The sequence below is a fragment of the Cetorhinus maximus genome, chromosome 4 (assembly GCF_964194155.1).
Source record: "Cetorhinus maximus chromosome 4, sCetMax3.hap1.1, whole genome shotgun sequence".
In the NCBI taxonomy this organism is placed as follows: domain Eukaryota; kingdom Metazoa; phylum Chordata; class Chondrichthyes; order Lamniformes; family Cetorhinidae; genus Cetorhinus; species Cetorhinus maximus.
This window is the reverse complement of record NC_135882.1, coordinates 40,448,330-40,463,551: the sequence shown is the minus strand read 5'-3', so window position 1 is coordinate 40,463,551 and position 15,222 is coordinate 40,448,330. Positions and strand designations below refer to the sequence as shown.

The window sequence follows — 15,222 nt, the reverse complement described above, 5'->3', positions numbered from 1 at the left end:
CGACATTGTGCTGTGTGCATCAGCCCATCCCCTCACTCTGCCTTGTCAAGCCATATCACTCCTCATACCCACTTACTTTAAAAGCGCTCCCGTCATTCTTTCTCTGCTTCACATTTTCATCTATCTATCCACAACTGTCACTCACTCATATCCAATAGGCAATGTCGTGCCACCCCCTGATTCTTACAATCAACAAATGCACTGCAACCTGTTAGTGAACACATGTCACTACAGTATTACACAGATCTATTTTTTTCCCCCGTTGCACATAATTACATAGAATATACAGCAGAGGACCAGGCCATTTGGCCCAACCTGTCCATTGTCACACCTTGCCTTCTCTTGCTTCCAACTCAAAATTCCACCTTTCCGTTGACTCTTTAAATCCTGGAGTTGAGATTGCATTATGCTGCTCCTCGGCATGCCTGCTACTGCACAATCAATATCAAAGCCAGAAGTATTAAAATGCGACAGAAAGGCACACTGTACATATAAGTTTCCTATGCGATATCAGTTTCCCAGCACATCTTTGAGTTAATATCGGGCCCACTGTTCCAGAAAACTGTCTCAAACATGAAAGAGATTCACTGCCTTTGAGACCTGAGATATTCTGCTTCTCCCAGTCTAATTGAAGATTAAAGTATTCCATTATGACGACACTGCTTTTGCCAAAATGTTTCTTTGATCTTCATATGTATGCACTCCGCTACTTCAACACTACTATCAGGAGGTCTATAAACAACTCTTAGTGAAGTCTTACATTTTTTTTTATTCCTAAGTCCTTCTACTGCTTTTCACCCTTACTGATAAGCCCTTTTACTCAGGCAATGTTAGCGTTTTTTATCAGTGTTGCTTTGCCCCTTCCTTTTCCAATCTCCTTGTTCTTTTTACAGACTATGCAGCCTGGACTATTTATCTCCTAGTCATGCCCAGTTTGTAACCAGGTCTCAGTGATGGGCATTACATCATATCCTTTATACTGGATTTGTGCTACTTAACTTATTTTATCCCTTACTTGGGGCGCATTTGTGTATAGAGCATTAATAGAACATTAATACCCCACTATTTCGCCTTGTTGCTGTTTTTCCCTTACTTTTTAACTTACTGTACCACTTGCTTTTCATTCCTCCTATCCTATTTTTATCTGTTATTTTGTTGTGATTTCCTTTTTTATTGAACTAGAAGTGTACAGATACCTAATATACATGGACCTTCTAAAGGCATTTGATAAGTTACCATATTGCAGCCTCTTAAATAAGGTCAGATAATACTGACTCAGAGAACAAGCAGCAGAATGCATGGCAAACTGGCTACAAAACAGAAAACAGGGTATTGGTTAAAGGCAGTTACTCATACTCCATAGAAGGTGAGAAAGTGTTCCGCAGGGATCAATGCTCACTGTTACTCACTATCTACATAAATGATTTGGACGCCGGAATTAGAGGTACAATATCAATACTTGTCAATGACATCAAGTTGAGGGTATAGTTAATACTGAGGAAAACCATGACAAAATACAAAAATACATTAACAAACTTGCAGCATGGATGTATAAATGGCAAATATTTCAATGTAGATAAATGTGAGATGGTACATTTTGGTCGCTGGAAAAAGGAAATCATCTACTTCTTGGAAAATAAGAGCCTAAATGTGGTCAAGGTGCAAAGAGGTCGAGCAATACAGGTTCATAAATCATTAAATGTAGCAATGAGTTTAACAAAACCAGGAAAAGTAGAAAAGAAGCACTTCAGTCAGTTTATACAATTGAATCACACAGCAGGGAAGGAGGACTTTTGGCCCATTGTGCCTTTGCTGGGTCTCTGAAACAACTATCATTGTCCCACTCCCTTGTTCTTTCACCATAGTCCTGTAAATTTTTCCTTTTTAAGTAGCAATTCAATTCCTATTTGAATGTTTCTACAGGAGTAGAATTCAAAAGCAGAGAAGTTGTGCTAGACTTGTGTCGAACCTTAGTTAAACCCACACTTTAGAGTATCACGCACAGGTCTCCATATTACAGAAAGATATCGAAACACTGAAGAAAGTGCAAAAATGATTTACAAAGATGATTCTAGAAAAGACTGGATGCAACTATCAGTAAAAACCGAACAGACAAAGACACTCTGTGGAAAAGAGAAGACTGAGAGACTGATAGAGTTCTTCACTATTTTGAATAGATTTGATGGGGTAGATGGAGAGGATGGTTCCATTCATGAGGCAGTCCATAAACAAAGGCCATAAATATTGGATAGGCACCAAGAAATGTAATAAGGAATTCAAGAGAAACTTCTTTACTCAGAGAGTAGTGGAAATGTGGAGCTCACTACCATGTGGAATGGTTGAAGTAAACAGTGTATATGCATTTAAAGGTAAGCTAGGTAAGTACATGAGAGAGAAAGGAATGAGGATTTGTTGATCGGGTGAGATGAAATATGGTGGAAGGAATCTTGTGTGGAGCATAACCAGTGGCATACAAACCTGTTGTGTCAAATGGCCTATTTTATGCTGTGAAATTTTATGAATTTTTATGTTACTTTTAACACTATTTATGGTCTGTGCTTTGCTTTCCTCATTTTAATCTCATCTAATTTCTACCATGGTTACCATTACAAAAAAAGGATGTTAGTCCTTCCCAAGGGGGCTAGTTAGCTCAGTTGGCTGGACGGCTTGTGTGGGTCAGATTGGCGCCAACAGCATGGGGTTCGATCCCCATTCCAGCTGGGGTGGATTTGGGACCTGCCTCCTTGTCCTACCTCTGGCAGATGTTGTGGTGCTGTGGGTCAGACCCGAGAAGAGAACTGAGGAGGAAGAAGAAGCGCTTCAACAATAACTCCTGTGTGATTCTGGCTGAGTGGTTTATTCAATAACAAGTTTTGGTGTAAATTGGTTCAATGGTTCTCTAATATAACCATCTTCAGATTACATTAAATTACCAGCTAGTAATACACCTGGTTCCTAAGGCCTAGAGTGATTAGTCCTGGCTTTCTAGGCTGCCTGCCCAGCTGTGGACTTCAGATCATTCCAAGAATTCTAAATTCTGGATGGAAGATGCTTCATCCTGACACTATTTGACTGCCTTGGGGTTGCATGTATGCACCCTTTGGATTGTATAGGTGCTCCTTTTCAGCTGTTCCTCACGGTCTTGTATGTTAGCTGCCTCAGCAGTCTTTCAGTGCTATCAGTTACTTTGGTTTGTAGGTATCTCAGCAACTACATCCTTACCTAGGTGCTTAATTCTTTTGACTTGGGTGTTATAATAATATTTGAAACTTCAGCATTCTCTGACTTTTAACTTTGACACCCACTTTTTGTTCACATACAGAAGCAAGACTCAACTTCCCCATCTATCATGCTGAAGTGTCTGGAGTTAAACGGTGACAATTTAGTTTGAAATCATACTAACAAAATACCCTAACTTTTATCTTTAAGCTATTTTCTCTTTCATTTTTATTTCTGCCTGAGCCACCTTCATTCATAGGGTAGCTGCAGCTGAAGAGCTAGTACCATTACAGACATGGCAGGTTGAATGGCCTTGCTCTGTACTGCAATTTCTATCTATCTGATTTCTTTTGAGGTATAAGCAGGAGGATCGTCAATCACTGGGACTAGTGCAAGTAGCAAAACTGGCCATTTAGCTGCTGTCTGCAAACAGCCTCCAGAGTATGTGAGTGCCATGACTGATTCAAAAAAATAAATGCAAAAAACCAGAAGTAATCTCTTACTCTACTTGCCACAGGAATTCAAGCAGAGAGTGTGGCTACTTGAAATTACTAGCGAGAATGAAGAATCCTCTGTTACAGGAAGAATAGAGCTTTATGCTGGCAGGGATGTGGGGGAGGGGGATATTCAGCCAATGCTCCATGTAGCAGTTGAAGAACAGCATAAAAAGGCTTTCTCTTCACCACCACCCCCAACCCCCAACCAACTCATCCCAATTTATAATAATTGCTTTTCCTTTAATGGCTATTAAATAAATTACACTTGGACACAAATTAGGCAACTCTATAATTGTGCTCCTGTCTGGAGGGATGACCATTATCTTAATGTAGTACCTGTGTAGTTCTGAATGCCCCTTCATCTTATCAGAAACATACTGCAGGAAACAGCTGGAAAATATAAAGGTTGCTAGAAGAAAAACAAAACACAATCCTGTTAAATTAGAGGAATTATGATTAAAACAAAAACATGGGAACATGAGACCTTTGATTTTATGAAAACTGTCATTTTACTGTTCTCCCTTGTGGCCATTGCGCTCACCTCAAAGCCATCAGTGTGAGGAAATTACTCCGAAATTACACCATGGAAACAGTCATTTGGCCCAAACAGTTTGCTCCACAAAGGCAGTGCTCATCCTTTTTGCATAGAGGAACAGAGGAACAGAAATAGGCCGCTTAGCCACATGAGTCTTTCTGCAATTTAGCGAGATCATGGTTGATTTGTGATTTAACTCCATATACTCAATTTTGCCCCATGCTCCTTACTAGCTCTGGCTGATGGAAATCATTGACTAAAGCCCAACTGCCTTTTGCAGAAGACAGTTCCAAACAAACTTCTTCCACCCTTTACAGCTTATTCCTAATTTTACTCATGAAAGGTCTGGCTCTAATTTTAAACAATATTTTGTAGCCCTAGACTTGCCAGCCAGTGGAAATAGGCTGTAAAGCATAGGGGAAGAGGTTGAAAGGAGAGGCCCATCTGTAATGCAGGGAAGGATCTGAAAAAATATTTAAAGTCTGATAAAGCGACGTTAGAGGGGTCACGGAGCCTATGAATCTACAGCTAAGTGATGAATTTATTTCAAAATTACATAAATTGAGGATGCGAACATTGGATGGTTCTGAATTTTCATTATATTAAAATCTGACACATATAAGTAATTAATAAGTGTTAAGCAAAGAATAAAATGAACGAATAAGCAAAAACAAGGAATGGAGCAGAGTAAAAGGATGAGAACTGGAGGAGTTTAAAAAGGAGTCCCTAATTTTAATTTAACTTTAATTAATTAAGTAAATAAAACTAAGTTCAATCGGGTCGGCAGAGAAGAATTGGGGGTGGAATTTTCCTTTCCAGAGACCAGGTGCGGTGGCGGAAGCAAAAGTTGGAGTGCGACTTGTTGGAGAGAAGGACAGCCACAAGGAGCAAGTGGAAATTTTGAGGCAGGGCAGGCATAGGTCACCTCATAGGCTCCAACGTCTGGATACCATATTTAAATGGTACCCATCAGCCATTCACTCTTCCAATCTGCTCCTTGACTCCCCTGGCTGCCCTGGCTCAGTCTCAGCCCTCCCCTGTGTCCAGCCTTGGTGCAGTGTGTGTGACAGGCAGCTGATATCTCAGAATTCGGTGTGAAAGGAAGCAAAAGCAGCGTCTACTGACCTGTAAATCCAGGAAAAAATCTCCCTCGCCAGGTGTACTCCACTTACATACAGTCGTGAAATGTTGGCAAAATTTGGAGGGGGCACAAGATTCCGGTGTGTTGGGCTTTTGATGAGCATTCATAAGATGAAAATGGGGTTCCCGACATAGATAAGTGGGACTCGACCCGCCTTTAAACCGCCATGAAAGTTTGAAGAACAAGATTGCAAACTACTTGCCTAACGTCGGGAAACTAATTTTTGGAACCCCAACCAACTCTTGCGCCACAATTTCCGTTGCTGGCAGGAGTGGAAAATTCTGCGCTTGAGGCCCTTCCTCTCTGCCCCACAGAGCATCACTGTGACTGCTCTGCCCCCTTCAAAGTGCACCGACCACGGTTGCCTCTGCCTCAAGATACCTCCTCCTGCACTCTAGTGTGGTGCTTCTCACCCAGTGCCACTAACTCTAACACTGCGTGTGGACCCACCAAGATGCACGTATCAAATATCTACAATCCATATTAATAATTTGGATGAAGGGACCGAGTGCATTGTAATCAAATTTTCTGATGATACAATGGTAGCTAGGAAAGCAAGTTGTGAGGAGGACGCAAATAATCCTCATAAGGTTAAGTGAGTGGGCAAAAATTTAGCAGCTAGAGTATAAGGTGGGAAAATGTGAGTTTGTCCACTTCTGGGGAAGAATAGAAAAACAGAATAATATTGAAATGTAGAGAAACTGCAGAATGCTGCGATACAGAAGGATTTGGATGTCCTCGTACTTGAAATGCAAAACTTAAGCATGCAGATGCAGCAAGTAATTAGGAAGCTAAATGGAATATTGGCCTTTATTGCAAGGGCATGAAGTATAAAAGTAGGGAAGTCTTACTACTACTGTATAGGGCATTGGTGTGACCTCACCTGGAGTACTGTGTACAGTTTTGGTCTCCTTACTTAGAGAGGGATATATTTGCATTGGAAGCAGTTCAGAGAAGGTTCACTGGGTTAATTCCTGGGATGAAGGTGTTTTCATAATGAGGAAAGGTTGAGCAAATTGGGTGTATACTCATTTGGAGTTTAGAGGGATGGGAGGTAACCTTATTGAAATATATAAGATTCTGAGAGGCTTGATAGGTTAGATGCTGAAAGAATGTTTTGCCTTATGGGGGAATCTAGAACAAGGTGGCACAGTTTCAAAATACGGGGTCTCCCATTTAAGAAGGAGAGGAGAAAGAACATCTCTCAGAGGGTTATTAATCTTTGGAATTCTCTACGCCAGAGAGCAGTGGAGGCTGGGTGATTGAATATATTGAAAGCTAGGCAGATTTTTGATCTCAAGGGAGTCGAGGATATTATGGTCAGGCAGGAAAGTGGAGTTTAGGCTACAGTCAGAGCAGCCAGAATATTATTGAATGGCGGGGAAGGCTTGAGAGGCTAAATGACCCCTTCCTGCTCCTTAATTCTTTTGTTAGAATTGAAGAAAGTTCTTCAGGTGTAGTCAAACCAGAACTTTGTTTAGCCACAGCCTTTGACTTCTAAACCTTTGTATTCTAGTCCTCTATATATAGAGGCCAGCATTCCATTAGCCATTTTTATTATTTTCTGTATCTGTTTATGCTATTTTAACCTATGTACATAGACCACCAGGTCTCTTTAACCTCCACTGCTTCTAGCTTTTTCCTATTTAGAAAGTACTCTGATCTATCCCTTTTAAGTCCAAATTGAACAATCTCAATTGCTGACATTAAAATCCATTTGCCACAGTTTTGCCATTCACTAATCTATTAACTCTTTATAATTTTATGCTTCCATCTACACTATTCATTTGCAAATTTGAATATGTGCCCAATCATCTAAGTTGTTATTGATTACTTTGAATAATTGAGGCCCCAACACAGATTTCTATTAGTCACATCCTGCCAATGAGAGTGGCTGGCCATTATTCCTACTCTCTGTCTCCTATACCTCAGCCAATCTCGTAACCAGGTCAGTGATTTTCTGTCAACACCATAAGTTTCACTTTGACTACCATTCTCTTTTCAATGACTTTATCAAATGCCTTTTGGAAATCCATATAAAAAATACCTCATGGGGTCGAAGGGCACCTGGACAGCCTGTGCTATCCCTTCCCTCCCACGAGAGGACATGGCTTTAGGGTGAAAGGGGAAAGGTTTAGGGGGAACTTCTTCACTCAGAGTGGTGGGAGTGTGGAACAAGCTGCCATCTGACGTGGTAAATGCGGGCTCACGCTTAAGTTTTAAGAATAAATTGGATAGATACATGGATGGGAGAGGTCTGGAGGGTTATGGACTGGGTGCAGGTCAATGGGACTAGCGGAATAATATTTCGGCTCAGATTAGAAGGGCCAAATGGCCTGTTTTTCTGTGCTGTAGTGTTCTATGGTTCTATGGTTCTTCTACCTTTGCCTGGCCACTACTCCACCTTCACTCACTAATCCTTCCTGCCTTGGTCATCCCCCAGGCAACTTGCACTGTCACCACCCGGTCTTGAGTGTGGACTGGCATTTACAGACACTCCCCAAAGAGGACAATGCAGCGGCAACTCATCGTTGAACATGGAAGAAATCTACCCCCACCCCCCAGGTGCACACCACTTATGTGCAGTTGCGGATGTGACAGTTTTAATTTCTTGCTGGCGGTGGACTTAATTTGGAGAGGGAGCTTAATTCTGGCAAGGTGGCCTTTTAATGAGCATGCAAGACATGCTGATGCATACAAAAGGACTTCCTGACATTGTTCATTGGGAAGCTCCCTAGAATATAAATTGCTAAAGTTAATCCCGCCATTGGGAACTGATTTTTGGCCTCCCGCCAAATTAAGATCCCCCACCTGCCAAGCTTCCTGCTGCTGGCAGGACTGGAGGATTCTGCCCCTGGTAACTGACCTGAGTGCTGAAGGCCCAGGTTTCAACCTTCTACAGAAAACCTGGACAATCCTAGATGGGTCAGGGAAGCTGTGGCCACTTGTTGCACAAGAGGAACATGAGGAATAGCTCAAATTATGACTGTGGCCATCCTAGTCAGACCATCAACATATGAACAAACGAATTAGGAGCAGAAGTAGGCCATTTGGCCCCTCAAGCCTGTATAGCCATATGATAAGATCATGGCTGATCCGATTGTGGCCTGAACTGCACTTGAAATGATCATTGCCTGACACTTGTATGATGCGAATATAACTTACTACCTATCAGCCCAAGCCTGAATGTTGTCCAGGTCTTGCTGCATTTGGATACAGACTGCTTCATTATCAGAGGAGTTGCGAATGGTGTTGAGCATTGTGCAATCATCAATCTTCTGACCTTGTGATTGAAGGGAAAGTCATTAATGAAGCAGCTGAGATCACTTCTCATTCTCCTGGCGCTAAAATAAAACCGGAAAGGTAGCTCAACCATGGCTTGCAAAAGAAATTAGGGGTAGTATTAGATCCAAAGAGGAGACATATAAAATTGCCAGGAACAGCAGCAAGCCTGAGGATTGGGAGCAGTTTAGAATTCAGAAAAAATGACAAAAAGATTGACCAAGAAGGGGAAAATGGAATATGAGAGTAAACTTGCAGGGAACATAAAAACTGAATGTAAAAGCTTCTATAAATATGTGAAGAGAAAAAGATTAGCAAAGACAAATGTAGGTGCCTTACAGTCAGAAACTTGGGAAATTATAATGGGGAACAAAGAAATGGCAGAAGGATTGAACACACATTTTGGTTCTGTCTTCACAAAAGAGGACACAAATAATTTCCCAGAAATGTTAGTGAGAGGGAGGAATTGAAGAAACTCAGTATTAGTAAAAAAATGGTGCTAGAGAAATTAATGGGGTTAAAGGCTGAAAAATCCCCAGGGCCTGATTATCTACCAGAGTACTAAAGGAAGTGGCCCTGGAAATATTGGATGCACTGGTGGTCATCTTCCAAAATTCTATAGACTCTGGAGCAGTTCCTACAGATTGGAGCGTGGCAAATGTAAAAAAGGAGGAAGAGTAAAAACAGAGAATTACAGACCAGTTAGCCTAACATCAGTAGTGGGGAATTGCTAGAGTCTATTATAAAAGACCTGGTAACAGAACACTTGGAAAGCATTAATGGGATTAGACAAAGTCAGCATGGGTTTATGAAAGGGAATCATGCTTAACTAATCTACTGGAGTTTTTTGAGGATGTAACTAGCAGAATAGATAAGGGAGAACCAGTGGATGTGGTGTATTTAGATTTCAAGAAGGCTTTTGATAAGTTCCCACATAAGAGGCTATTGGACAAAACTAAAGCACATGGGATCGGGGGTAATATACTGGCATGGATTGAGAATTGGTTGACAGACTGGAAACTGGGAATAAATGGGTCTTTTTCTGATGGCAGGCGGTGACTAGTGGTGTACCGCAGGGATCAATGCTTGGGCCCCAGCTATTCACGATATATGTAAATGACTTGGATGAGGAAACCAAATGCAATATTTTTAAGTTTGCTGATGACACAAAACTGGGCGGGGTTGTGAGGAGGCTGCAAGGTGGCTTCAGGGTGACTTAGACAAGTGTGCATGGGCAAACACATGGCAGATGCAGTATAACATGGATAAATGTGAAGTTATACGCTTCGGTGTGAAAAACAGGAAGGCAGAGTATTATTTAAATGGTGATTGATTGGGAAATGTGGATGTTCAAAGGGACCTGGGTGTCCTTGTACACCATTCACTGAAAGCAAGCATGCAGGTGCAGCAAGCAATTAGGAAGGCAAATGGTATGTTGGCCTTCGTTGCAAGAGGATTTGAGCTCAAAAGTAGGGATGTCTTACTGCAGTTATACAAGGTCTTGGTGAGACCCCACCTGGTGTATCGCATGCAGTTTTGTTCTCCCTTCCTAAGAAAGGATATACTTGCCATAGAGGGAGTGCAGCAAAGCTTCACTAGGCTGGTAGCATGGTTGGCAGGACTGTTATATGAGGAGAGATTGGTTTTACTGGGCATGTATTCACTTGAGCTTAAAAATTGATAATTTTTTGGATAGTAGGGGTATCAAGAGGTATGGAGAGAAAGTGAGAACATGGCATTGAGATAGAGGATCAACCATGATCATACTGAATGGCCTACTCCTCCTAGTTTCTATGTTTCTAAATTCCATTGGATGATACAGGCCCAATCTGTCCAACCTTTCCTTATAAGATAACACCCCCCCCCCCCTCTAATCCCAGGTATCAGTTGAGTGAAACTTCTCTGAACTACTTCTGACGTGATTATATCCTTTTTCAAATAAGGAGACCAAAATTGTACACAGTTTTCCAGTTGTTATCTCACCAGCACCCTGTCCAACTGGAGCAAAACTTCCCTTTTATATTCAATACCCCTTACAATAAACGACAACATTCCATTTGCCTTCCTAATCAATCACTTGCTATAATCTTTATACTAACTCATTTGTGATTCATGTACTGGGACATCCAGATCTCTCTGTACCACAGAGTTCTGCAATCTCTTCTCCATTTAAATAGTATACTGCTTTTCTACTCTTCCTGCAATTTCACCACGTTATACTCCATCTGCCAAAGTTTTGCCCACTCACGCAACCTATCTATATCTCTTTGCAGACTCGTTACGTTGTTTTAACAAATTCCTACCTGTTTTTGTGTCATCAGCAAATTTAGCAATCATACATTCGGTCCCTTTGTCCATGTCATTGATATAGATTGCCAACCTAGAATTGACTGATTTAATTCTACTCTCTGCTTTCTGTTAGCTAACCAGTCCTCTATTCATGCTAATATGTTGCCCCCTACATCATAAGCTCTTAATTTTGTGTCGTAACCTTTGATGTGGCATCTTATCAAATGCCTTTTGGAAATCCACAAATACCACATCTTCTTTATCGACATTGTTTGTTACTTCCTCAAGAATTCTAATAAATTAGTCAAACATGATTACCCTTTCACAAAGCCAAGGTGACTCTGCCTGATTGCAGTAAGAATTTCTAAGTGCGCTGCTATAATCTCCTTAATAATAAATTCCAGCATTTGCCTTATGACAGATGTTAGGCTTGTAGTTTCCTATTTTCTATCTGCCTCCTTTCTTGAATGAAGGTGCTGCAATCGCTATTTTCCAATCTGATGGGACCTTTCCAGAACTGAGGGAGCTTTGGAAAATTACAACCAATGTATCTACTATCTCCATAGCCACTTCTTTTAAGACCCTAGCATGAAGTCTACGAAGTCCAGGGGACTAGTTTGCCTTTAGTTCTAATAGTTTGCTCAGTACCCTTTCCTTGGCGATTGTAATTGTTTTCAGTTCCTCCCTCTCTTTCACCTCTTTATTTACAAGTAATTTATTTGTGTCTCCTACAGTGAAGCTAGACCCAAAATATCTGTTCAACACTTCCACCATTTCCTTATTTCCCATTATTAATTCCGCAGACTCACTCTCCAGAGGATCACTTTAGTTACCCTTTTACTTTTTACATACTTGTAGAAACACTTGCTATCTGTTTTTATATTTCTAGTTAGCTTTTTCCTCATAGGCCTGGATTTTTAGGATGGCGGGGTTTCCCCCCACCTCCTCCAAAGAGTCAGCGGCGAATGCATCACTGCTGATACTGCCTGCCCCGCGGCCATTTAATGCTCTAACGAGTGTTAATTGGCTGGGAATGGGACTTTCATCCCTCATTTAGGGGAAAGTCCCACCTTAGAGAGTGGCTGGCAGTTCTCTAGGCGCAGAAGGTGCAGTGGACAGGAAGCAGTCTGCAGAGTTTAAGATTCGGAAGTGCAGGACCAGGTGAATGTGGAGAGGTCTCAGGGCGGGGAGGGGAGGCGGTGGGGCTGGGGGGTTGGTGGAGAAGCCGCGGGTGGGGAAGGAGCACCCATGTGGACCAGAACATTGGCGGGGGGCACTGTAAGTGAATTTCTACCCTGAGAGATACATTCCTGGTGGCCCCACAACCATTCACACTGCATTAGCTGAACCTGTTGAATGGACTGTTAAACTCAACATCAAACTAACTGCTTCCTCAGCCATATGAATAAAATGAAAAAATGTTACACAAATTACAGACTGATGCACTCAGTCCCAATTATTCACATTACACAGGAGTCAGCATTATATTTATTACAGTAGTTAGAACAAGCTCTCCTTGACTTTCCATTTTCTCCTGATTTTACAAAATAAGCATCATTTCAGAAGGGTAGCATAAAAGGACAGCTAACAGACTGGTCAAAATCTTACAACATTGAATATGCACACAGAAAATCTGTCCCAAGAACCTAAAACTCACTGTTTAGCAATCCACTCTTAAGACTGTAGCAACTTGATGCATTTAATTTTATTTTCTTTTTGAAAATGTATCTTACTGTAAAGAAATTAAAATGAATTATGATGAACTGATATCTTTTCCTTACATAATCTATGAGATTGTGATATTGGAGCCTGCTTGGATTGGCCATTGTATCTGCATTTGTTTTGCTGCTTGACTTGGTGACACACTCTATCCCCCTTTCCCTGTCTGCCAACTTCTCAACATCTCTCTCTCTCTCTCTCCCTCTCTCTCTCCCACTCTCCCTCTCTCTCTCCCACCCACCCCTCACTCCCATTCCCTCTCAGCTCCTCTGCTAGTTCATCTGTATGCCTTTCTCTTTTGCTCCTCTCTCCTCTTGTCTCCGGTTCTCCCATTTTCTCTGTTTTGTCCCATCCCTGTTTGTCTCTTAATCTCTCTTGTTTATCCTTTTCTTTTCCTTTATCTCTGACTGTGTTTCTCTCTATTTCTTGTGTTTTTCAGTTCTTTCTTTCTTCAGCAGCAATCACTAATGTGTTCTATCGGTTTGACCTGTGGGAGCTTTTAATCTGCACAATTTTTTTTTTGCGGATGCTTATTCTGAAACCCATGTGTTACATAAACTCTGTATCCAACATACCCTTACCCCTCAGCCAAACATGATTCAAAGCCCTGACCGTGGATTGACTATAGGAATACAAGCTGACAAACAGTATTTTTCACTGTGTGGTGAATACTAGATAAAAGATGTGAATGAAATAATACAAGCTGCATCTGTGGGTTATCAAAAGTATGTCCAAACACATTGCAAACATAGAATTCTCTGTGTGACTTTTTTTATTCTATATTATTGCAAACAGGTGGTGATTCTATTGAGGTTAATTATCAGCAGAATCTCATTATCTTTGATGCTCCTGCATAACTAGATTGTCCTTGTTTAGTCCCCCTGAATGCTGGACTGTTGTTCAAGCACAAATGCTGTAATCACTTTACTGACTAATACTTAATTCATTGCTTCATTGCAGAATTGATTTACAATCTGACAGCAGATGCAGTGAAGAAAGGGAAGGGTCTGCAGGCCAGAGTTTACATTTATGCCAATGAACCAATGAGCCAGGTCATGGAGAAAATTGAGCTGTCCTCCAGGAAAGAGAGTTGCAAGCACTACTTCGTCATTGTCAAGGTCAGTCCACTACCTCACCTCATGAGATAAAAATCTGTCTTTAAAGATCTGTTTGCAAATCTCTTCTCAGTTGATTTTGTTTTCTTTACTGGTGAAAATAAGGATTGGGTTGTGTGAAACAGGAGACTGAATTTTTAAACGGCCACAGAGGCCAGACCAGAGCTGGATGGCTCCACAATTTCTCGGCACCGGCTAACATGCCAGTTTGTCGGCATGTTCCTGCCTATGGGCCATTTTAGAAATGGTTGATTGGGAGGCAGGGGGTGGCAGGAGCAGGGCATAACTACCTACTCACAAGCAGTGCGTAACCAAATAAGGACCTGAAGTGATCTATTAAGGACACATTGAAGACGTCATCTGGCCCCTCCGCTGAGGTCAAATCCCGGCTGATGAATGCAGGCGGCTTCCCAGCATCAGACTAGGGTGATTGCTCCTTATAGCAATATAACATTCTTACCCCACCCCTCCGAGTACACCCGTGTCCACGACCGAGGTGACCACAGCTGCGGCCACAGGGCTGCCTGAGGACAAATTCCCCCTCTACAGTAGCAGTCTTGCAGCTGTAGCCAATTTTATTTTTGCATGTTCAATAAGTCTTCAGCGGGCACCTGCATCTTGAGATGCCCCTCTCTTCTAGCTACTTGGGAATCTCCAATCTCTGATTGAGAGGCTGTTGATCTGTCATTGTTGGAGGGTTTCAATTGGCCTCCAGTCTCCTGCCATTCTTAATTAGATGGCAAGCACATACCCTGGTCACTAATTGGGCAGCTGGTCAAATAACATGTTGGCATCTGTTGCTGAATTAGTACCCGGATGTTTCACCTGACCTCAGAGTCCTGATCCCAGAACGAGAATTGAACTCTGGATGTTAGAAGATAAAAAGTTAGGCTGATACTGTAGCACAGTACTGTGAGAGTACTGCAGGTTGGAGATGCTATCTTTCAGATGAGATGTTAAACCTTGTCTGCCCTATTAGGTGGGCATAAATATTCCATGGCACTCTCTGGAGAAGAGTAGGGGAGTCCTGACAATTTTTACCGTACAACCAACAGATTACTTGGCCAGGTGTGTCTTGCTGTTTGTGGAACTTTGGTGAACACAAATTGGTGCCCAGTTTTTCTGCATTACAATAGTGAATACGCTTCAAAAAATATTTCGTTGGCTGTGATGCACTTGGGAGGTCCAAGGTTTCTGTAAGATGCTACACAAATGCTTATTGATCAATGCTACCCAACTCTCTGCAGAATCAGGAAACTGATAATTTCCTGTATGAAACCTAAACACTTAGACTTCACTGTCCTTGGCGACAGTCTATTGTATAACTGAAACCATTAAATTTTATTCAGTTTGTTTTTCTTGTCCAGTCATGACCTAGAGCTCCCTTTCCTACATTGCAACAGTGACTAGAATTCAAAACGAAAT

The 15,222-nt window shown here is 41.6% G+C and overlaps 1 protein-coding gene across 1 annotated transcript in view; it reads left to right on the top strand.

The window, feature by feature from the left end:
* Positions 1–15,222, top strand: part of itga9 (integrin, alpha 9) — a 574,702-nt gene that overhangs the window by 181,144 nt on the left and 378,336 nt on the right. Inside the window, exon 15 of the mRNA XM_078540091.1 lies at positions 13,643–13,800. Coding sequence (XP_078396217.1) covers positions 13,643–13,800 — 158 coding nt within the window. The remainder of the gene's footprint in view (positions 1–13,642; positions 13,801–15,222) is intronic.